The sequence below is a fragment of the Rhamphochromis sp. 'chilingali' genome (genome assembly GCF_963969265.1).
Source record: "Rhamphochromis sp. 'chilingali' genome assembly, chromosome: 18".
Taxonomy (NCBI): domain Eukaryota; kingdom Metazoa; phylum Chordata; class Actinopteri; order Cichliformes; family Cichlidae; genus Rhamphochromis; species Rhamphochromis sp. 'chilingali'.
Window position 1 is genome coordinate 23462914 of NC_137945.1, and position 24992 is coordinate 23487905.

Genomic DNA, 24992 nt, shown 5'->3' on the forward strand with positions numbered 1-24992 from the left:
ACCTAACTGTGCTTATTGTGGTGTTACTCTGAAGTTTCTCGTGATACATGATTACTTTTGATACTTTTTTTCAGAGGGAAAACTCCTGATATGATGAAAGAGAAATATATTTAGATGTCTGCTTTTGGCCAAGTGGCTCAACTGATAAATGAGTCATTAAATAAAACAAGAAGTGTTTAAACAAATTGAGGAAGCTGGTCAACAGGAAGCTGCGGACACAGTTTCCACAACCTGTGTGAGTACAGACAGCTTTCTGTAATAAAATTACTCAGTCACGTGGTCTGGCATTCTTTTTGTTAGTACCTCTTATAATATTTGCATCAGTCATATTTGCTGTTGTGTCTGTTTGGTTTGAAATGATAACTAAATGTCACATTGATGTCACTCCTTACCTAACCATATTGATGTTACTCCTGTAACATCAATATGGATGTCAGGGGCCGGCAGAACATCACACTGTAACAAGATGATCAGTGTTATTTACTTCACTGTAGCTGTGACTTCAGTGTTACTGTTGTGTGCTGAACAGAAAACCTTTCTGCATGATGTAAGGCTGCATCTTGCTTTAGATTTGTGCTTATAAATTTTAAAAAATGAATTGTACTATATATTTGTAAAGTTAAAATACTGATAAATATAACAGGCAAATAGGATAAAACCTGAAGGCCTGGATGAAAATGTGAAATTGAAAATGTAATCATTAGTTTAATTAATTTATTTGCACCGTGATGAGACTGAGCTGACTTTCTTATTCACAGGAAGGTTTGTCTGTTCCAAAAGGTTGATTCTATTTATCTGGACAGAACAGAATTAACCTTTTTGGATTTATTTATCTAGATGACTGAGCATGCATCCAGACAACTTTGTGTATTTTTACAGTATTGAGAGTGCAAGTCTGAAAACCGAGAGCGAAAACCAGGAGTTATATAAAAATGCAAAGAAGACATTTTTGTGAGTAAAGTACAAAAATCCAGATCAAAACAGGCAGGAGAAAAAAACTGTGGAAAGCTGAGACACAGTCTCTGGGGGAAACAAGCTGCTCTATGTGCAAAAATGTTAATGAGAGAATGAAGAACAGGTTAGTGTGTGAGTGGAGGCTCAGGTCAGGTGAATCTAGAGGCAGGCGGGTGGGACTGGCAGCATCTGAAGTGAGAGCAGAGTGCACAAGGGGAACATAAAAAGCAGACTGACTGACTGAATACAGAAAGGCAGAAAACCAAAAGCACCGCAGGTCTGTTTGCTTTGACATTAAAACATCTAAACACAGAAGTGTTTCACTCACTGTGTTTCTGTTGAAATCACACATTGTCTCTCTCTGTAGCTGTGTGATCATTTGGTAAGAAAACATTTTTTATATTTTACTAAATTTTTATATCACACACTTTTAATCTGATTTCAAATACATGTAAATTTTGTATTGCTCTATAAAACAATGCAAGTTCCTGATTTGATCAAACCTTTAAGTGATGTTATATTTTTTTTCCAGGTGATGAGTTTTGTGACAGTTCAGTCTGTGAACATCATGACAGACATCATGTTACTGAGTCTTCTCTTTATTCCAAGTGAGTCGTCTCATTTCAGGCATTTACAGTCTGACAGATCAGTGCAGATAGAGAAACTTTACAAAGTCACACAGTTTATACTAAAGCTGTTGAGAAAAAAGAAACACATCTGCTAAACTTAGTTTATCATAATTATGTTTTTGCTCATGTGTATTTGTGTATTTATCTTTTTTTCCAGGTACTTTGGCTGCTTGTCCTCAAGATTCAAACCTGTTCATCACTGCACCAACAGAGATGGAAGCTCTGAGTGGATCTTGTTTACAAATCCCATGTAACTTTAGTGAAACTGGACCAGTAAAGTTTGACAGCACACAACCTGTTTTTGCAGTGTGGATTAAAAGTCATACTAATTTTAACCTTTATCCAGAAAACGTGATCTTCAACAGCAGTGGGACAGTTAACATCTATCCAATGAATATTACAGGAAACCTGAAGGAGAAAAACTGCACCACTCTGTTTTCCAACTTAACCACAACTTATTCAAACACATACTACTTCAGAATTATGAACTGGCCGTTCAGAGCAACAGCTGTTTGTGATCCTCTTAAAATAACAATTAAAGGTGAGAAAGTTTTCTTTTTATTGTCCAGGTTTTCTGAAAACTAAAATGAGTAATCAGATGCAGCTTTGGGTTAATCAACAGAAAGAACTAAAAGTTCAATTATTACAGAATTCAGTCTGATTATTCTGTATTTATTATTATCCCAGAATGTCTGTACTACCGTAATGATATCACAGAGAGAATCAAATACTACATCTTGTTTGATGTTTGACCGTTTAAAAAACAGCAAACAACATTAATGATCCATTTTTTCTTTTCTAACAGAGTAAAAAATTATGATTTTTTTTTTTCTACTGTATTTCCTGTATTATCAGTGTGCAAACTGTGTCTGTGATGTTAAACCACAGATTCTCCTTGGAGGCCCAATATTACAATCCAAGGTGATCTGAAGGAGAAGGAGTCTGTCACTATAACCTGCTCAGCTCTCACTCCCTGTCCACACTCCCCTCCTCAACTCACCTGGAATCTCACACAAGACTCTCACAACAAAACAGAGGAAAACACAGATGGAAGCTTTACAACTAAAATCCAGCAGAACATCACTCTGTCAGACACACATGATGGAAAGAAGATCAGCTGCTCTGCCAGATATCCTGTGAACCAAGGAAAAGACACCAAGACAGCAGAGACAGATGAGACTCTCAGTGTTTCATGTAAGACAATCAGAGTTTATTGTTGAACTGAATCCCATCGGACAACATATTTATGTTTTTCTCTCCAGATGCTCCTAAAGACACCTCAGCATCCATCAGTCCATCAGGTTTGGTGTCAGCAGGCAGCTGGGTGAACCTGACCTGCTCCAGCAGAGCCAAACCTCCAGTCAGCAGCTTCACCTGGTTCAAGAAGAGCAGAGATGGAGCTGTGAAAGTATCTGAAGGAGAGATTTACAGCTTCAATGTAACAGATGGAGGAGTTTATTACTGTGTGGCAACTAATGATCTGGGTAATCAGACATCAGCAGAGATCCGTGCTGGTAAAGACAAACCACATCACCAACGTTTTACACACACAACACACATTAAATCATATCTTTGATTACTGTTTAATATCATTCTTTTTTTTTTTTTCTATCAGGACAACAGAATAATGGTTCTTTACCACTGGGTCCACTTCTTGGAGGCATCCTTGGGTTCATCTTACTGATCTGTTTGGTTATCTTGGCTTGGTAAATATCACACATCAAAGCAAGAAACATGATCTGCTTTCCCATCAAGCTCAACTTTACTCACATATACACACATATACATATACACACATATACATATATATATATATATATATATATATATATATATATATACACACATATACATATATATACATATATATATATATACATACATATATATATATACATATATATATATATACATATATATATATATATATGTATATATATATATACATACATACAGTATTTAACCTAAAGTTATCTAATATTTAAATGTCACTCATGTCTTCCAGGTGCTTAAAGTCAAAACATGAAACTCAACAACAGACTCAGGTAAGAAAAAAAAAAAAAACTAATTGTAGATTACCTGACTGTTCAGGTGATTATTTACAGTAGTACCTGCATCCGTGCAGTCTGCTTACCAGATTTATATGTCACAGAACTTTTTATTTGATTCGTTTTACAGACTGAAGAGCTGGTTGTCGAAGAGTCCACAGGTAAAACAGAAGAAGAGGAAGAAAACATCCACTATGGAGAGATCAACTTCTCCACACTGGGATATGAAGTGCCCTCTGGCTCAATGCAGGACAGAGGACAGCAGCAGGATACGGTGTACGCACAGGTGAAAGTCAACAAGCCAGAAAACAGCTTAACACAGAGTGCTCATGGCCAAGAGGAACTTTATGCTAAAGTGAAGAAAAAATGAGAAGTATCAGTTAACAACCTCTGAACAAAGAAAGAAACGTGGAGCCACGAGTTCACTGAAATAGAACCAATTACTCTGTGCAGTCTGTTTTATGTCCATGCTTCTGTACCATGTTCAGGCAGCCGTTTGCAGAGGATTTCCTGTGTTCACATTAAATCCATGAGCAGAAGCTGCACCAGTCAAGGAACTAGTTGACTGGGCCACACGAGTATTTCTGAAAAGGAGAAACTCAAAACTTCCTCATATTGTATGTGTTTGTTGTAGGACTTCATAATACAGCCCGTACCTTATTACCTAACCCATTTTATTGCCTCCCGACATTTACTGAATTTCACGTGTACTTTTTTACCAACTAAAAGTACTTCCCGGTAGATACAGTAGAGCAAGGGAAGTAACAGGAGGTTATAAGGGAAGAAAAATATTATTTAGTAAAAATAACCTTTAGGGTATCTTACAGGAATGGACAATGTTCCTCTTATTACATTGCAATGACACAGTATTATCAGAGGTGTAATCTGCATCAGATGTGTTTACAGATGGAGACGGCTTCTAAAGCGAGGAGCTTTGAAGTGCTAAAAGTACGTACCTCAGACCTGACAAGGCTGGAGCCTAAAGGGCCCGACTCTAAATAAAATATATGAAAAACAGCAAATATAAAGACTTGTTACTAGTAACATGGTGTTTTCATAGCTGAATCCTAGTTCTGATACTACTTTCTACGTTTGAATATTTTGCCTGTTATTTTTAGCTCTTCGGTGTGTAACTGAACTGTCAGTTGTAAAGAGTTCTTTGCTATTTCACATTCAGTTCAGTCCTGTTGAAAAGATGATGTTACCTTTTGTGGTAAGTACTTTTATCACGTCTGAAGTGTATGCATCCAGCGTTATTCATGCTGTTCACAGTTCAGTGACCAAACTTTCTACTTCTCATGTGGTTTTGTCACTTACGTTATCACACTAATGTATCTGTGTTGACATTGTGAGTGTGAAATACTCTGCATGTAATATTTGTCAACATTTTTTTAAGTGTTAGACTTGTGTACTGTGGGGGAAAAAATACACCAGCCATTGTGTCTGCCTTAAAAGAGGTTTATTCATTGCACTGTAATAAAATCCTCGGCGTATAACTTCTACAAATACCTTATAATCTCAGTGACTTGAATTGGTCCAACGTTTCACGTACTGCAAGTAAACGTCGCTTGAAATCAAATCATGCGATTGGCGAGATGAATAATGCATAGTGATCTTTGGCCTCAGTGAAAACCCGCTAAACTTTTCACTTTTGAACAGCTAATGCATTTTTAAGGTTTTTTTTCTTTCATTTTAACATTAAAATGACATTTCATGAGAGCTGGATAATGTATGTGCATTTAGTGTATTTAACACCATCCCCGCCAATGATTAAATAACCGAGCAGTCAGTGTTTCAAATCATGTATAAAACAAAATCCTTTCTTCTGATGTGTACACGTGTATACATATATATTCATATATATATATATATATATATATATATATATATATATAGACGTGTTTTTATAACAAAACTATTATGGGATGTCTTGAATGATTAGTGATTCATGAGTCAGTCCTGGAAGGGATGTTAAGTGTTAAAAAGTGGTGATAAAAATAATCCTTTAAAATGTTATTTTAATGAATTAAAAATGTTCTGACTGCATCTTCTTTCTAAAAAAAAAAAAAAAATCTTTGGGCTTCAGCCTGTAAACATTTGCAGCCTGAACTCATTATTGTTAAAACGCTTAAAAGGCACCATTGGTTGCACTTCAGTATGATGTTCCACCTACCAACCCAGCAGCAGCCTCAAATGTTATAGCAACAGTGTAAAATGATGTCCAAAAACAGAAGGTGTTGTACTGATAATCTCACATCTCAATTCTCTTTGCAAAGGGACAGGCAGGAGTCACTGAATGCGTTTTCATACACAGGGAAAGTTTGATATTCACATTATTGCTGGTTTTATGACTGAATCCTCAACATAAGATTCATTCTACCCATTTTTTGTTTATTTATTCATTTATAAATTTTTGTGTATGTAAACTCGGGTCACTAGTTCTGATTACACCTTCATGATGTGAATTCTGCTTCCTGAGTACCTCTCTCCCTGCTTCTTTGTTTACTTCCTGTCAGGAGGCTTTTTAATTGTGTACTCTATCCTCCAGTGCCTTGAGCTCAGCCTCCACCTGCGCTGGCAGGTCAGTGCCAACCTGCTGAGTAAAGTAGGCTTTCAATTCCTGGGTCTCCTTCTGCCAGAAAGGCTTGGGCACGTCAAACAGTGCGCCCATATCTACCTTGCTGCCCAGACCTTTAGTGTCGATGGCACCATCTTGTGGCACCCAGCCGATGATGCTCTTTTTGGCTGCCTCGTCCTCTCTCTCTCTGCCGCAGCGTTTAAAGATCCACTCTAGCACGCGGGCGTTCTCACCGAAGCCAGGCCACAGGAAGGCGCCGGTTGCCGGGTCCTTTCTGAACCAGTTGACGTGGAAGATCTTGGGCAGCTGAGTGGGGGCCTTACGGCTCTGCATGCTCAGCCAGTGAGCGAGGTAGTCTCCAAAGTTGTAGCCGAAGAACGGCCGCATGGCGAAGGGGTCGTGCATGATCACCTTGCCTGGAGGGAAAATGGAAAAGCAACTTCCTCATTATTTCATTATGTGAAAAACAGCAAAAGTAAAGAGACCGCTCCGGAGAGTTTCACAGAACTGCATCTCAGAAACATGTGAGGATCCGTACCTTTATGCTCAGCAGCTGCTGTGGCCTCAGACCTCATTGCAGCTCCAATAAATACTCCGTGCTGCCAGTTCAAAGACTCGTAGACCAATGGGACTCCTGACAACATCAACATCATGTGATCAGATTCAGTGCAAGCCTACTTTCTGCTACAAGTTATACTGCGCTCCAATTATTTATTTTTTTAAAAACTTCATGCTGTTGTAATACACTCAAAAGAGAAAATACATCGTACTTCATGAACCATAAACTGCAATCAATGCTTGACTATTTCAAGCACTGCGAGTCCTATCTTGTGTCTCTATTAAAACAGTGACTCCCAACCTTTTAAGTCAATGTACCCACACAGGCCAGACCCATGTACCCGCTTTTATTTACCAATAAGTGTAAACCAGTAAAATACAGAGCCACCATATTCTCTTAATTTACATATGGCATCTTGAGTCAGTATGTACCCCGACTGATCCAACAAAACAGACAGGAGTGTAATATATAATACATCTATAATTTCTCAAAAAAACCCCATTTCATTTCACTAAAGCTGAAAATGTTATTGATGAATGGTAAATGGCCTGTATTTGTATATGCTGTATATTGTATATGTTGTATATTTGTTCATGTTGCCCATGAACATCAAGACTGCACCGTTTCATTTTAAATGTGTTGTGGGTGTTTTTGTGTGGATGAACAGCCAAAATGTGATAATATGAATCCACCGGGGTACAAAGTGTGTTTAAACTTGGCACCAACCTTCTGGCCTCCTCCCACCAAAGATGATGGCATCAATGGGGACACCCTCCTCACTCTCCCACTGGGGGTCAATGATGGGACACTGAGCCGCTGGTGCACAGAAACGGGAGTTGGGGTGGGCGCAGAGTGTTGAGCTTCCTGTGTACAAAGAAGACAAACTGTTTGTTTGTTTGTTAACAGCTCGTGTTTTTAATGTCATGGTTAATGGTTAACTGCGTCTACTCTTGACTCTCGCAGTACTCTTGACCTACCAAAGTCAAGAGTACTGCAACCCCTGGAAAAAAACTGAAAATCTCATGGGGACACCCAATTATAAATCTTCACTCTCAAACAAAGAGAGCCATGCATTTCCTTGAAAACTGCATTAAAAACCTAAACAGAACACGTGTTGTTGCACAGTCATATGCAAAGTAGTATAACACCAATATGCGATCCACCTGCAACTGAGTAATGGTAAAAAATGGTAAATGGCCTGTATTTGTATAGCGCTTTTCTAGTCCCTAAGGACCCACAAACTAGCCGTCTCCTATTACCAGTTTGAATTCACATTTTTTTTATAAATGTGTCACTCTACAGATTTGTGAGTAATTTCAAACTGAATTTCTGAGAGGCTGATGTTGTCCAAGATAAGGACAATGCTGGATAAAACCTCCCACCCACTCCATGGCTTGCTGGCTAATCACAGAAGCACATTCAGTGACAGACCGAGATTACTCAAATACACCACTGAATGACACAGGAAATCTCCCCGTACAACTCCAATACTTACACCCTTTTGCACGTGCTCTACGGTAAAATAACAAATTACGACGTTTCACAGATTAGAGTTAAATATCAATCATATAAATTTAACCTCTGTAATATTCTTGATATTTATAATTGAGCAGTTTGTATACATATATACATTGTGCTATTTCTTAAATTTGTAAACATTGTAGTAAATTGTATTATTTAATTAGTTTAGTCTGTTGCTGTTACTTTCTTGGAGTAACTGTAACCCACATAATAATCTTATTAAAGTATTTTGAATCTGAATGTCAGTTAATACTGCGGCCCACCTGCAGTACCTTTGCAGACCACCAGGGGGCCCGGGAATCACTACTTCCACCCAGTTCTAAATTTTTGACTTTGCTTTGGTTCACCAGCAGATGGTGCTGTATACACTTTGACTGTTAAGTATACTGATACACAACAACTGATGTCACCTTGTTTCCAGGTTTTGCCATGCCAATCTGTGAGCGCCATGTCAGCAGGAGGGGGGTCGAGTCCTTCCCACCACACCCCCCCATCGCTGGTTTCACCAACATTGGTGAACACAGTATTTTTAACAATAGTAGCCATGGCGTAGGGGTTGGTCTTGTTGGAGGTGCCCGGGGCCACGCCAAAGAACCCGTTCTCTGGGTTGATGGCCCTCAGTTTACCTACAGAAAGATTAGAGGGCTTTTTGTAACTACAGATTATTTTTGGATTACTAAAATGAAGTGAGTGCTTCACTCACCTTGGCTGTCAAACTTCATCCAGGCAATGTCGTCGCCTACACACTCAACCTTCCAGCCTGGTAGAGCTGGTTTCATCATGGCCAGGTTGGTTTTACCACAAGCGCTGGGGAAGGCAGCTGCAATGTATCGCTTCACACCCTGAGGACTGGTGATTCCTAGGATCTGAAGAGAGAAGAAAAAGGGAAATATTAATATTAGCAAGAATATAACTCCACGTTTTTAATAAATGTAGAAGGTGTAGGCTTGTAGTGTTAATGTTTTTAATTAAAATAAACCCTCTTTAATTCAGACTCAGGTCATAATCATTACATAGCATTCTAACCAGCATGTGCTCAGCCAGCCAGCCTTCATCTTTGGCGATGCGGGAGGCGATGCGCAGGGCAAAGCACTTTTTCCCAAGGAGAGAGTTCCCTCCATAGCCACTGCCGAAGGAGAGGATCTGCCTGGTGTCGGGCAGGTGGGATATCAGCACCTTTTCTGGGTTGCAGGGCCACGAGTTCACCAGAGGAGCTAGTAGTAAAAAGGAGGGAACAAATAAAAGGCAGGAAAATGTATAAAATGTTGCAAAAACGGATAGAAATTACAAATAAAACTCGATTCAGGCTCTTGAAATCTGCACCTTTGAGAGGTAAAGGTCGCCCCACGGAGTGCTGACAGCGGACAAACTCCACTCCCTCAGCCAGTTTATTGAGAACAGGAGTGCCCATACGCGTCATGATACCCATACTGGCCACAACATACGGGGAGTCCGTCACCTGGAAGAAAAAATAAACTGATTATTACGCTGACCTATAACTTAGGAAGCCCAGTGATTAAAAAAAATAAAAATAAAAAGTACACACAAAATAAATTACAGCAATTCACTGGAAGAAAGCAGCACAGCAGGCTCACGTGTTTACTGCAGGTTTTTGCTGAGTATGAACTAGTGAGAGAACAATAGCTTTTACCTGGACACCATATTTGGTCAGAGCTGAGCCTACGGGACCCATGCTGAAGGGGATCACATACATAGTCCGGCCTACAGTGAGGACACAGATTAAAAACAACACATTGATGCAGTTACTTTAGCTGATGTAGAAAACAAGGTTCAAATCTAAAAGCTGAAGGTCAAGTAGATCAAGCAACAGCACCGATATAGTTAAAGGTTGTAAACACATTTTCCTTGAGATCTTTGTGATAATAATTGGGAGCTATGCAGACTGCATGTCTAATATGATCAATAAGGTACACTTTTCTATACCACAAAGAAAAGTTGTTACACTGGCCAAGAATCCAAGCACACACTAGCTGAAAGAGTACAACATGTTTTTAGTGACCTGCAGGTGTTTAAAGTAGCCCCTCCCCTTATAAATACTTATGGGTCAGCTGCAGGTTAGCACACAGAGTGAGCAAGCAATCACACACCACTATAAAGACTAAAAAGCCCTAAACAATAAATAAATATATATGGATCACAGATGTTCGCCTATTACCTCACAGAATAATGACTGTTTCTCGAAGCTCACCTAAACCTTGAGGTTAAGGTGTGTACCTAAAAGCAGGATTTATAACACTGCAACAAACGTGGAAGCTAATCCTGTTCTAACAGGCAACAAACTCAACAGTGACAAGAAGAAAAAAAAACTGAAGCAGGCCTCACAATATATTTTTTTTTTTTTAAAAACACCTCAGCTTATTTAAAGTTCCTGATGTTAAGTTGCTTTTAAAATCCTTCCTGTTTTTTAAAACCATTTTTCAAACTATTCTTAAAACATTTTATTAGCATTAAAATGAAAATATCCCTTTTTAAATAGAATCCTTTAACGAGGTGAACGTGACAGTCAATTAAAACAGAGGAAAGGTGAAAATGCTCGGTCTCCTGGCAACAATGAACAAACATTTGACTTCCGTCCAATTACGTACCGGCCATGCTGCCAGGGAAACGCTCCTCTCTGGCTTTCTGCCAGTCAGACTCACTCATCCAGCTACCCAGCTGGCTTTTCACCCCTGCAGCAGGGATGGGGATCGTGTCTCTCTTCTTCTTGGTCACTATCACAGTCTTGCTCTCCACTCGGGCCACATCTTTTGGGTCTGTACGTGCCAACCAACTGCCAAATAAAACGTTTATTATTGAAAGCTCTCACAGCATGTTTCCAAATAACTACTTTAGGTGATTGCTTTGTTTTGTATGCTGTTCCATTATCTTTACCAGTTCTCATATTTGGGAAGCTTCTTGACCATGCCATCCCTCTCCAGACCTGCCAGGATGTTGGCCGTCTCTTCCGGCGTCCCAGTCACCACGTGTACATTGGTAGGCTTACACTCCTCCACAGCCCCCTTCACAAAGTCGGCCACCGCGGGTGGCAGCGACGGGATTGAGGCCAGAGATCGAACCCCGACGCTCGCCCCGAAACCACCCTTCCTGAAAGAGAAGGACAATTTAAAATCACTCTACTGGCGACTAGAAGAAAAATCCAACAAAACAGACTAAACACAACTCCAACCTGAAGAGATCAGAACTTCTTTAACAATAGTATTTGTTGGACTGAAATCCAATGTTTTTTCTTTTGCCATACAACGCATAAAATAAATAACTGACCAAGCTTAGAGCAGTGAATTTGCCAGGGGACAGCTGAGAGACATATCTATAAAGCAAACGTCTTCCTTCTTTCATTCTTTAGAGTAAATTCCTGCAAAAACCTGCCACAAGAGACTAATACAAGGCGAGTCTCCTCATGTAATCTAGCTATTCATCCATTTTCTTCCGCTTACCCAATTCATGATCCAGGGGATGGGGGCGAACTACAGTGGTCCCTCGCTATATCCCGGTTAACCTTTCACAGCCTCCCTGTTTTGCGGGTTTTTTTGTGTGTGCAATTTTGCATGCTTTTTTTTGTAACAGTGCATTGTGTTCTGCGTCCTGATTGGCTGTAGACCATTGTCAATTAATCTCCATGTCTGTGTCTCCTGTACAGTACAGAATACGTTCAGCTTGTCAAATTTACATAAATCTTCTATGGCTAGTAGTGTGACTCTGAAGTGCTGTACTGTATGTTTGTATGTTTTCTCCCAAACAAACACAACAATGTCAACAAAACATTTTGCACCGTCAAAGGCGCCTGCAGTAGCACCCAAAAAGGCAGAGGAAGATGCTAACCATCCCACAAAAAGTTGGACTTCTGGACATGCTAAAGGAAGGTAGAAGTTAGCGTACCAGATTATGAGGCGCATTAAGCGAAACAAAACAGTCAGACATTTCAAACTTTACTCAACTCATTCTTCTTCCTTTCTCTACTTAATTTCCCTTAAGGATCAATAAAGTATTCTGATTCTGATTCCGTACTATTGATTCATTAATGCTGAATTCTCTCACAGCTGCTCTATTCCCATGTTCTGGACCAGAAAACAATTTTTGATCTTTGGTTTCATTCTATAATACTGGATAGGGCTGGGCCATATTATACCGTTTACGGTAATACCGGTACAATGTCAGGCAGCGATAAAAAAATGAAATATCACGATAGAATATGGGTAAAACGCGCATGCGCAGTGCCTTTGTTTTCATACGCACATGGCCGAAAAAGCATGGCGGCAACGGAGAATGAGAAGGGAGAAAGCGGATCGTTGAGTGAAATGGATGAACCAGAATTAGTTTGTAAAAATGGTGCCACTGCAGTGATGCGGAACTAGTTTGGTGTTTGTCCGTCAGTTTCCGCGCAGAAACAATGGGTAGGATGGTTTGTCAGGTAGGATGGATTCCCAGAACACCGTATTTGTTGGACTAAGGTGCTTGTAAATCTGGGAGTAATCAGGGTCCTAAACTCTGTCCGTTTCATGTCCCAAAGTCAAACGAACACTGCAGCATCACTGAGAGAAAAACTGTCTAGATTCTTTCATCTTTAATAAAACGTTCCGCTTTGCTGCTTTACCAGATGTAACTATGAAGTTTAACATCCAGGCATCCATGAAAACAGAATTTATTACACTTAACGGAGTTAGAAGCAAGCAGGAAGTTAGCTCGCTAGTTTCGCTAGTTACCTAAGCATGACATAGCATGTTCTAACTAAGATTTCTGAAAAAATTCAAACATAAAGCTCTGCTATCACTTCCAACATAAATGAAGACAGGAAACTAAACAGCAGTGACGTTTGTTGTGTTACTGAAGTTGGGCTAGCTGGTATATAATGATGTGCTACGTGATCGCTAGCGACACAGCTATGTTAGCATAACATAAACAGTGAAGCTGGAGGATGAACACTAACACTTTTCCACTTATAAAAGTTAACGTTAAGGTTCCTGATGGTTAGAGACAAATGCAATCGCATGGCAGGATGCTGTAAACGGACCAAACTTCAGTCAGGAGAATAACTGAGATAATCCATCCACAATACGAGGTTAGTCATTAATATACTGCAACAACATGGGAATAGAGCAGCTGTTATAGAATACAGCATTAATGAATCAATGGTACAGAAGTGGAGGAAGCAAGAAGAATGAGTTGAATAAAGTTTGATTTATCTGAGTGCTTTGTTTCGCTTAACGTGCCTTATGATCCCGTGCACCTTATGGTCTGAAAATTACATATTTGACTTTTTTATTTGACACACCGCAGTATAATGTTGCAAAGCACCTCTTTTTAACTTCAGTGGATATTATACATGGTTATACTCAGGATATGTCAGCCCATTTCTACTTGAAATGCCTTTTGGTTAAACTTTCAAAATAACTCCCGCCATAAATGAGGGGCCGCTGTATTCCAGATGTTACAGGGAGTAAGATAGATGACGTGTCCAGGGTGTACACCATTTATCACAGGGCTAACACAAAGAGACAAACAACCGTTCACGTTCACATTCACACCAATGGCCAATGTAGAATGAACAGTTAACCCAAACTCGTGTCTTTGGACTGAGATGTGGGGAGAACATGCAAAAGCCTGGATTTTTTGCCAGGGCCTTCTTGCTATGACGCAATTGTGCCACAATACCACAGTGCCCTCCCAGTCTAAATGTACCAAATGCTGCAGTGCATTGTAAATGTACAGACAGGTGTCCTTGTTGCTTGATGTTTGACAGTAATACTGAAGTGTGTGGTGCTCTTTGTCTGTTGGCAGCATTTTTAAATATTTGTTGTTGTTTCTGGTCTTCAGTCACTCCGTACGGCCCCCTCAGAAACAACTTGTTTTTTTGTTTTTATTTTTATGTATAACCTTTAGTATCTTCATGTATGACATTTTTCCAAGATGTAACCTTTAAAGGACACAGGATGGTTTCAAATATGACACTTGAAAAAAAGCAAGTTAAAAAGTGTCAAAGTTTAATCCACCTTATTGTACTTAGAGTGCCACAGACAAGCTAAAACACCTTTTAAAGCCTCAAAGTATCACTTTGCGGCAGCAGTGATAATGAGGTGTCTTTGTTGTTGTTATTAGAGAAACCTAAAAGCCTCAAGCTGACCTTTCCACATATGCTGAGAGGTCTGTGGGTGGGTGCAGGGCCCTCTGTTTGTTAGCAGCTTGATATTCACAAACATAAGCCACTGAGAGTCATCATGTATGCAGTTACAACACAAGCCTATGGGTGTCTGCATGCGTGTCCCTTGCCTGTCTCTGACAATAGAACACACAATGCATGTGCTTTGTGTCTGTGGACACTATGGCTGAACCCCATGACCTCTTTAGAAAAAAGTGAAATTCGTGTTCTTTATGGTCGCATGAGAGGCCCGTTTTTTTAAAAGGAGCAGCTAATAACTGCCAAAACAAATCACACACATTCACTTTGTTTCAAAGATCAATACATGAAGTCAGCTGCAGGCACGTGGCTCCAATTGGCAGCAGTCGGTGGTTCATTATACATACATCCTGTACACACACACACGCACGCACACATGTGCTCGCTTTCACTGATGCATGCACACATACACATTAGTCTGGTCTGAATGTACAAAGGGTGTGAGCAGCAGGCACAACAAGAAGTTCAAGATGAGCAAGGCATCACATGACCCAGCAGTGTGAAGGCACAGAGCTGAGGAGTAAGAACTACTGTCACACTCAAGGCCAACTTTAAAGCAGCTTTCAGACACAGTGCGTTAGGTCTGTAGCTGACTTTTCAACTGAATTTACATTTTCTTACCAGTAAACTGTACCCACAGTTTGGAGCAGCTGCAGCTCATTTGGTGTATTTGAGAAAGACACTAAACCCGTTTCTTGACGAGATAATCATCTACAAACAACACTGTGTCTGCAGCTTTTGACTGATTGGCTGTCGTTCTATTGGGCAACAAGGCTGTGGCTCTACAGCAACGGTAACAGACAACTATTATTTGACCTTTGACCCAAAAATGACGACACTTTGTTTAGGCTTATCTGTGACTTCCGATAAACCGGTCCCTTTGGTCAGCTCTGCAGACTTTTAGACCCTTTACCCCCTCCACAGTAAATCAATTACCTATGCTCCAAAACATCATCATTGTCACACTGCTGATGATAATTAACAAGGGTGGTGCTGAATATTATCTCCAGTGTGACTGAGATTAGGATGAGCTGGATTGAATTTGAAGTGAATTAAACACGAGCAAATGTTTTAACTGTTCATTTTCTTGCTAAGGAACTCATGGGAGCTGGGAGAAGAGATTAGCAGCTTTGCTTTTCTTTGTCTGCAACAGAGAAACTGTGATATTTTTACATTTTTTTAGAAATCCTGTAAAGACTTTGATGACTCATCCAACTTTCCCTGCAGTCAACCATCTGATTATGCCACGTCTTTGCCTCCTGCTTGGTATATTGTTGCATAGATTTATCCAGACATAAGCCATCAAGGGAACAACTATTCAGCAGGACCTGGTCTAATGTTTAAGGATTAATATTTTTCCGACCAAACACTTTCAAAGAACTCATCACTAAGCTCTGTTATTGATTATCCTAGATAAACAACTTGTTCCCCTAACACACCTCCAAGTGAGTAAGCCAATCCTCACACACCACAGGCCGACACGCCTACAGTCCACCTTCAAAGCCCTGACAGATCCTGGTCAAAGGCCTCTTTAAGGAGGAGTCTAATCGTCAAGCAAAGACAAGCCAGCACATCACTTCAAGGAGCATGCACACATGCTGCATGCATTAGTACTCCTCCTACTGTGGTGAATACACAGTAAAATACTCTGGGACATGCCTCCGGGCATGAGCAATCTCTCAAGTGGAAATACAAACAAAATCCACAGGTCACTGAGTCACTAATTCACCCACTCTCTAACATGCATCCATGATAGCAAAATAAATGCGCAAACACACACACAATGTCATCGAGTGCTCACTTTCAGTCTTGTGTGATGTTGGCTTATCACAAATCCTGGAGGGGTAAAAGCAGCAAAGTTTAGATGGCAAATTATCCTGATGTGTTCCTTCAGTCATAAAGACATGAAATTATATTTGTGTCATGAGTGCCAGCAAATAACTTCATTATCCAGTATCAACTATCAGGTCAAACGACATTTTTCAGCAGGTAACAGAACAGCTGTCAAACAGGAAGAGTCAACAGTAAGGTGAAACTGTTTCCAGGAACTCCTTAGAATAGTAGAATAGTTTGGGAATATGTAAATCTGTTACAATAAATGAAGACTGCTACAGTGTCTAAACTCTTACTTCAAAATGGTCTCTTTTTTAGTTTTCATACAAAAAATGGTCTTAACGAATTCAGTTTTCATGCTTAGTGTCACTTTCTTTTCAAAATAAAAGCATCGAAAATACAGTGAAGGGGTGACTGTTGCCCGCGCGTTTATCGTAACTTAAACAGCAAGCAAAACACTTTTAAAACAAAAGAAGTTAGAATAAAGCAGACACACATTTAAATCGCAGAAACACTAGAAAGCCGCGATAACTCACCTTCGTATGACTCCCAGTAAAAGGCACGACATCTTTGGTTTAAAAGTTAAACTAGCTTATATTTAAAAAAAAAAAAAAAAATCACAGTGTAAAAAGGCACATAAAAGCTAGCTGAGAGGGAGACACGAGGAGCAGCAGTCGCTAGAGTCGGTCAGAGCTCATATCTGTACGTGCACTGAGGGGACCTTGCACTTTGCTCAACGTGTACATTTACACGGAGACACCTCCACACCGGCAAACTGGATGTCCCCGCGAGTCCTCCGCCCGTCTGCCGCTTTGTACACTCAACTGTGACCGGCCGACTCACATCTGGGGGAGGCGCTTCCTCTGGAACAATTAAATATCCTATAGGTTACTTCTGTCGTGCCCATTTATGTTCGGCTGCTGTTTTGTCCCCCCTCCTGGATGATGCAAGTTTTCACAGTGCTTGAGTACAAACAGGCACGGAGTACCAGCGTGGAGGGGAGTAACCGGAAGTTCGAGCGAGGGCGCGGAAATCCTCCACCATGTCCATTCATACTACAAAAGTAATTACTAATAGATTTATTACATATTTATTTCACAAAGAGTGATGCTGGCATATTTCATTCATTTAATAAAGCAGTATTTGTTTATCACGTATATAAACTGAGATGTACTATTGAAATTGTGCTTCTTCTTGTTATATTAACGTAATTGATTTGGTTTGTATCCAAATTTCTGTACACTGACAGAACATAAGATCAGCATGAGCTGTATGTGGCCCACCATGTAAAATGAGTTTCACATTCCTGGTGTAAACCTGTGGAAGTAGCCTACACAAAACTGAGAATGAAAACTGAAAACAACATAAAGAAAAACAACTGCAGAACGCCCTAAAGGTAAACTGCTGATGCTGGAAATAGGTTTCAAGTGACAGCTCATTTCTCACGAGGCCAGGCACCTTTAGTTTTCCTACATATATAAGGCTTTCCACGGGCCCACTCGATCGATTATAAATGGAGAATGGGTGGAATCTTCTCCACCTCTTGGGTGTCTGGGCACCCATATCTCCGCTGATCTCACTTGGACCCACAACACCAACGGCCACTCACCTGACTAATCAGAGCCATGGTTAGAGAAACCCCATAACTCAGGCCACTCACACTCGTTGTACATGTACAATGACAATAAAGGGCTATTCTATTTTATTCTAATCACATTGTTGGAAACATGAGTTCAGCTTCATGAGCCACACCCAGGCCTAATTACTGCCAGGCTGGTTGAATCAAGATTTAAAAAAAAGACTAGAAAGGTGAAGTAGGCTAAAAGATCTCAAAACGCAACACATCACACCAGGATCTAAAGAAACAGCCAATAAACAAAGTCACTGGCATCTGCCAGTCTGGAAAGGGTTACAAAGCCATTTCTAAGGCTCTGGGACTCCAGTGAACCACACTGAGCTGGACTGAAAAACAACACAAAGGCACTAACCATGCCAGCACAGGAACAAGGTATAAGCACAAGATTGATAGACATTAAAGATTCTTCTGAGACAATCCAGCAAATAACAGCAGGGTGCAAGATGCTAGCAGGCAGGACCATAACCAAGTCATAGTATGCAGGAACATCTGTACTGAGTGTGGCCTGGAAGTCCCGAGGTCAAAATGGGAGACCTTTTGACTTTTGGTGATTTTGAATAACTGAGCTAAGATCCTGTGGGACTTCCAGATACAGATGGACAAAATAATGATGGCTAACCAACCGGACATATTAGTGGTGGACAAGCAGAGGAAGACGGCTGTAGTTATAGGGTTAGAAATGTAGCAATACGAAAAGACAGCAACATCAGGAAGAAGAAACATAAGAAGCTTGAGAAACACCAAGGGCTCAGAGGAGAGCTCGAGAAGATGTGGAGGGTGAAGGCAACAGTGGTTCCAGTGGTATGGTGGTGTAATGACCCCCCAGAACTGGCCGAGTGGCTCCAACAGATCCCTGGAACATCCAAGATTTCCGTCCAGAAGAGCACAGTCCTAGGAAACAGATACTGGGCAGCACCCTCAAGCTCCCAGGCCTCTGGTAGAAGCCTTTTTTTGAAGGATAAAGACCTCCCACAATGGTCCATGTTAAAGTAAAGAACCATTGTAGGAAATAAAGAAAAGCCATAACCTTTCAGGCTGAAAACCTGACACTCGGTAATTAACTTTCTGTCAGCATTGGTGAATACAAAGAGCAGTTAGCAGGTTTGAGATTCAACACCCTGAAACAGGGCACAAAATTGGATTTCATTCAAACCAAGAAGTGAAAATCATCACATCATTTGTCTCTGAAAGAAATGTAAATGAAAGATTTGCAGATATGACTTTATAATAAATGTTATTTGAGTGGTGCGACAAATTCAAAGCTGCTAAGTTTTTAGGTTTTATTTATAATGTTTAATGGAATATGGCTGTAATTATCACTTTTCACTACACCGATCATATTTATAAGACACGGCACAGCTGTAGATGTTATCCTGTTACGTTTCCCTCTCTCTGGGAACTTACACACACACAAATGAAACTGTGAGACAGGGGCAAGTAAAAGGGTGGGGTTGGACACTGGGAGATAAAGAGAGACACAGCAATCCAATATATCTGGTTAAACTTCACCCCTCATGTCTCATGTTGTCTGATAGGGCTTGCAGAGTCAGCAGACAACTGATATAACACACACACACCTTTCCTGTGGATTACAGGTATGCTCTCCCCATGCAAACACAAAACCATTTCAAGTTGTGACATCTGTAACATGCTAGAAGCACGGCATCTCAGAGCTGCAGCATCAATTATATGTGTACACGAGTGTGTTGTAACTTCTGTCAGGCACATTTTGTCCTGCTAAGGTGTTTTCATCATGTTGTTGTGGCCCAAAAGCCTCACCAGTAAACTCAAAGTCCAAAAAAACAAGGACAGGCTGGGATGATGGCGTGGTTTCTTTTTTAGGGTTGTGAGGGGATGGCAAAGTAAATTAAGAAAATTACAATGATTTATTTGAAATCTCTGAAACCATAATCCTTTACTCTTCTCAGTCTGCATAAATAATGGTTTGCAAGAACTTCAAAGGCTCAGCGCTGCATGCTTTCTTTCTGACACACATACACCATTAGTGTTAATATGACAGGTCTGTAAATAAAGTCGTTTACATCACGCCAGCCACTCATGAAGCCACCTCTCTCTTTCTACACTCCTGTTCAGTCGCATGAACTTTGTCTGGATCATTTCTCAACGTCCTCCCCAAACTGAATAACACAGTGCAGACCTTTAATCGCTCACCCAGTCAAAATCAAAGCTGCAATAGCTAATGGAGTTCAGTCGAGTGCAGCCGCCCTTTGCTCTGAACTGTCACCTCGTGTCTGCTGAGTGATTGTTTTTCTAGTGTTACATTTTATGGTGCCATATACTACAGGTGAAAAGAAAACAACTACATAGTTATGTACGCTCCAACACTACAACAGTGGGCAGGAAATAAGAGAAGGATTTAACAAAGTAGTTAAAGCTGTGTGGTGTTTTTACTGTCTTTTTGTCATTAGACGTGATAGGTTTACCTGATAATGTCCCAACTCAGACTGTGCTGGCACAGGATGACCTGTAGTTGGACGGTATCCTGTTTACAGTGGGAGGCTCTGACGTGTCGTCACTTCACTCAGGTATCTTTATTTGCTTTACTCTTTACAGCAGCCCATGCCTCTGTCCACACAGCTCCTGATGAAAGAGCTATTGTAACAGCTGAATATTGGTGTAGCAGCAGGGACGCTCACCTATCAATAATGAGTAGTGCTCTTTTTCTTTCTTTCTTTTCAAAAGTTTGTCACTTTTCCTTTTATTCCTGTAGTTTAATCCAGCAAAGATTTAAAACATAAAATCAAATCTTAGAAGCATCTTTCAGGTTCATTTGAGCTTTATTTAATGATTTGATGTAGATTTTTCATGGCTCTAGGAACTTTTAGAAGGCCAGAATCCTGAGATCAGAGAGCACGGGGTGGAACATAAAGGTGCAAAAGGTCAGAGAGTTATGAAGGTGCCAATCCATTTAAGACCTTGTAGGTGAGCAGCAGGACCTTAAATCTGTTGAACCTGACAAGGTAGCATATGAAGAGGTCTCAGTACAGGGGTAATGTGCTCAAATTTCCCCAGTTTTCATTAAAATGCGAGCAGCTGCATTTTGCACCATCTGTAAACCTCTAAAACTTTTCTTTGGTAGCCCAGAAAGAAGAGCGTTACAATAATCGATACATGAAGACACAAATGCATGGACAAGAACCTCTGCAGTGTCGCTTGACAAAACGTCTTTAAATGATAAAAGGCGGTCTTTGTTGTCTCTTTTACATGAGACTCGAGGAGAGCACCCTGTCAAACCACACGCCCAAGTTTTCAACCTTGTCCCTGCAATTTCAAGTTGAAATTTTGGGATAAGTACTGAAATTTTTGTGGTCCAATGACCATCAACTCTGGCTTATCAGTATTAAGGAGCAGGAAATTATCCAATAACCAGTCCCTAATTGCATATAGACAAGACTGTAGTTTAGACACTTTACACAATTTCCAATGGTTAGAGGAACATAAAGCTGTCGTTTGTCTTCATAATCCTTTTTCTTTACTCCACACTGAACAACAGCACCCACCAGTGGAAGCACCCATAACTCACAGACTGATGCAGAATTTGTTCACACATCTAACATCTAACACACATAACTGAGAGGACGGGAATATGTCTTAGGGTCAATCTGAGCATTAAACTTGATTTAAGATTGATTTTTTTATAAATTATTTTTCAGATATTGCTCTGATTTTTAGGTTAGGTTAATGGGTGCAATGTCATGGTCCTGGGTCGTTGACCCAGCGTTTTGTGTTTTGTGATTATTTCCCTCTGTTCTAGTTATTCTGTGTCCTCCCCCCTTGTGTCCGGTTCGGGTTCTAGATTTCCTGTTTTGTTCTGAAAGTCTGTGTCTGTTGTCATTGTGTTCAGCTTGTGTCCTCCAGTCATCATGTGTATTCAGATCAGCTGTTCTTCCCTCCTGTGTGCGATTACCCGATTACCTTGTGTGTGTGTATATATAGTGGGTGTCGGTCTGTGTTCGTTGTCGGCTCGTCTGTGTTTCTTGGTATCCTGGTCCTTGGTCTGCGGCTGCGCTCTCCGTTTTGTAAGAGTTCAGGTTTGCTCTTTAGTTTCTCCCAGTTTAGGTTTGTCATTACTCATGCTTCATTGCCTGTTTTTGCCACTGCCACCGTGTAAATAAACTTCACTCGTATCATCAGTTTGCTGCATTTTGGGTCCTCCTTTTCCTCCACTCCACACGGCTCACTCCGCCAGCCGTGACATGCAAAGATTTTTGCTTTTACAAAAACATAAAGAAGAGGAAAAAAGAAGACAAAATAAAATAAAATAAACCGAGTATTAAATATTACAATATATATAATAGTTATGGACAAAAAATTGATATATAGTACTATGCAAAAGTCTTGAGACATTTCTTCATATGTTTCTTCATAAATACAGAATATATCAGAATATGAGACAAAAACAGAGTTTGTGCAATCTAACGAGCTTTAGTCAGCATTTGTAAGATCCACACAGCCTGAATTGGGGTGGGGTGGGCTGCTTTTAACCATGTAAAGAACTTTGTGCTACTTTTTTTTGTATGAAAAGTGCTTTATAAATAAAGTTTGATTGATTGAATTCTATTTGACAGCTTTCTTCTGTAGTCTTCAGGAATAGTTGTCCAGGTGCTTTGAAGGACATCACTGTGATTAAATTTTTGTGTAATCTCAGCTTTTCCTCGTTCTTCCCCCTTCTTTAAGAAAGGCTTACTGATGTTGCTGTTCTGGGCCCCGGTCCGGATGAGCCTGGGCCCCCTTTCCCTGGCAGGTTGCGGAGTATGGGGGTTCCTACTGGGGTCAGCGGGGAAGCTGGCCCCAGGGAGGGGTCACTTGACCCTCCCTTCCTTCCCTCCCCATCTCCAGCTGCCTCCCTCTTCCCGCTCCACCACAATCACCCACACATGCAGGGCCTTGGGGTAAAGGTGTGTCACCAGGGTGCAGGGGAGGCATCCCCCTCTGTCCCCTTCTGGCTTCTTGTGCCTCAATTTTATCTCACAGCTTAGACATTTACATTACTCACACTCTCATAACACATACATATAGCATCTTGGGGGTGGGCACGCTACACGGACTCCAAAAGACCATCAGGGTGTACACCTCACCCCTGGCGTTGTTGCCCACCTCTCAATTCTAAATACACGTAGACACTGAGTTTTAAATGCACCTTAGAACACACATGCATCAACACTACATATGAGTGGGCGGAGGGAGGTTTGGAGTCTTCTCACCCCCCCGTTCTCTGCGACCTGCTGGAGCGGGGGGGCTGGGAGGAGGAGTTGGCCGTCCAACTGGGGTCTGGAGTGTGGGGCCTCCCTGCTGCTGCGGAGTCGGGGCGGTCTGCTTCTCCCCACCGCAGGGAAAAGGGTAACACCACCTGGGTCTGGGTGCAGTTCCCCCCTCCAGGGGCAAGGGTACCTAGACCCGGTTCCTAGAGTACGCTTGGGGAGTGTGATCGTGTGTACAGCGTCTCTTTATGTCTGTCTCCACGTTGGTTGAGTGTTGAGTAAGTGCATACGAGAGCATGAGGGTGGGAATGGATGTTTGTATCTGTGTGTGCCTGTATGTCTGTGTCTATATGTCAGGTTGGGTGTCAGACGCCACCTCTCTGGGGACATCTCAGGCCCTCCAAGGTATGGAGGCCTATCTCCCCCCATCACTCCCCCTGCCGGTGGCAGACGCCCTCAGACATCAGTGCGTTGGTGCGCCCGGGGATGGGCGTCCAGGTACACACCGGCTCACTCCTTGGTGGCCGCTTATCGGGGCCTGGAGCCTGGGGCTCGCTCGGGCCACTTTGGGGGTGGGGTGTCCTCGGCCTCTCGGCCTGGGGCTCGGTCACTCAGGCACAGCTGGCTGCCGGCGGAGCTCACGGGCACGTCACTGCAACTCCCCCTGGCTTCTGCTCCGCGGCTGCTGAGTGAGCCCTCATCTGGGACTCTCCTCAGCTCTTTCTGGGACAGTGGCGCGGCTGCCCCTCTGTTGGTCTTTCTTGGTCTCTTGAGTTCTGGGGGCCTCTGGATGTCTGGAGTTTCTCCTCCATACCTGCTTCATGCCCTGGAGGACGGGGCTGTGGCTCCTCACACCCTCTAGCAGATCATTACATGAAGGAACCTTTTAAATACAAGCGCGCTCATGCTCACAGGTGTACACACGGGGATTCACACACACAAACTACACCCTTTTTGGCTCCTTCCTCAAAGCACACTGTGCGCTGTCGATATTACGTGCTGCACAATAATGTTTATTATTTTGTATTTACTGTTATATTCCCATAGATCATCGTGATGTTGTTTATTGTATTGCTCTCGTATTCTTCTGCTTGTTTTCTTTTTTCTTTTTCAACAGGTGATCCAGGTGATTGATATGTATTTTTTTTGTCTGCTTATTTAGTTGGTTTTTGTTTTTTGCCCTTTATCCCCGTCCCTCTTCTCCGCTGTTTTTCCCCCTCTTCCTTTCTCCCCTTTCTTTTCCTCATTCAAGTCTGTCCCGTATCTTGCAAGTGAAAATAAAAAAATAAAATAAACAATAAAAGGTGAATCAAATAGACCATTACGGCAAGGCTGGGATGGTCCATTTGGTAAAGTAAATCCGTTGGGCATCTTTCCTCGCCTTTAGACAATAATTCTGATGGCAAAAGAACCAAACGGGACAGGCAATAGATGAATAAAAGGTCAGATGCGTCTCTCAGGTCCTGTGTCAGGTTTTTGATGTATTGTTTTTCCTGCTTTTAAGGACATGACTTTCAGATACTGTTCTTCTGCTGTAGACAGTTTTTAGGTCTATCTATTTTTAGGTTTATCATCCTGTTTTTGAGGATAGGTTCCTCAATTCTTTAAGGACATACTGCAAAATTCTCAGATAAATGTCAGGTTTTCAACTAATAGCTTTTTAGGAATCAACTTGTTAGTCCAAAAATATAATTTTATGCCTGTCAAATTGAGTTATATTTGGTATTTTTGCAGATTTAACGATGAGGGGGCGAAATATGTTTTTGTGATAGGCTGCTCGTACTAAAGTGCCTTAAGAATTGGTTTTTGAGGCTAAATT

At 41.2% G+C, this 24992-nt stretch overlaps 2 protein-coding genes across 2 annotated transcripts; one reads left to right on the forward strand and one right to left on the reverse strand.

Annotated features, from left to right (window-relative positions):
* Positions 1-1489: 1489 nt before the first annotated feature.
* On the forward strand, positions 1490-4928 carry LOC308385831 (sialoadhesin-like; the record flags this gene model as incomplete). Its single annotated transcript, XM_080865012.1, has 6 exons — positions 1490-1562; positions 1741-2124; positions 2472-2777; positions 2846-3097; positions 3199-3290; positions 3762-4928. The coding sequence occupies 6 exons, from the start codon at positions 1490-1492 to the stop codon at positions 3999-4001; spliced, it is 1347 nt and encodes a 448-aa protein (XP_080721138.1). The 3' UTR covers positions 4002-4928.
* A 140-nt stretch (positions 4929-5068) lies between these two features.
* pck2 (phosphoenolpyruvate carboxykinase 2 (mitochondrial)) lies at positions 5069-17308 on the reverse strand. Its single transcript, XM_080865004.1, has 11 exons — positions 16852-17308; positions 11182-11394; positions 10896-11080; positions 9941-10011; positions 9613-9748; positions 9316-9503; positions 8993-9155; positions 8700-8915; positions 7495-7632; positions 6748-6843; positions 5069-6625 (listed from the first exon to the last, which is right to left on the reverse strand). The coding sequence occupies exons 1-11, from the start codon at positions 16881-16883 to the stop codon at positions 6156-6158; spliced, it is 1908 nt and encodes a 635-aa protein (XP_080721130.1). The 5' UTR covers positions 16884-17308; the 3' UTR covers positions 5069-6155.
* Between the last annotated feature and the right edge of the window lie 7684 nt (positions 17309-24992).

Bases quoted from the DNA above. Each gene is read 5' to 3' on its own strand.
- pck2 (XM_080865004.1), bottom strand. From the start codon at position 16,883: ATGTCGTGCCTTTTACTGGGAGTCATACGAAG. The intron at 10,012-10,895 runs GTACGTAATTGG...TCCTCACTGTAG, and splicing joins TTTCCCTGGCAGCATGGCCG to GCCGGACTATGTATGTGATC. The intron at 8,916-8,992 runs GTGAGTGAAGCA...ATCTTTCTGTAG, and splicing joins GATGAAGTTTGACAGCCAAG to GTAAACTGAGGGCCATCAAC.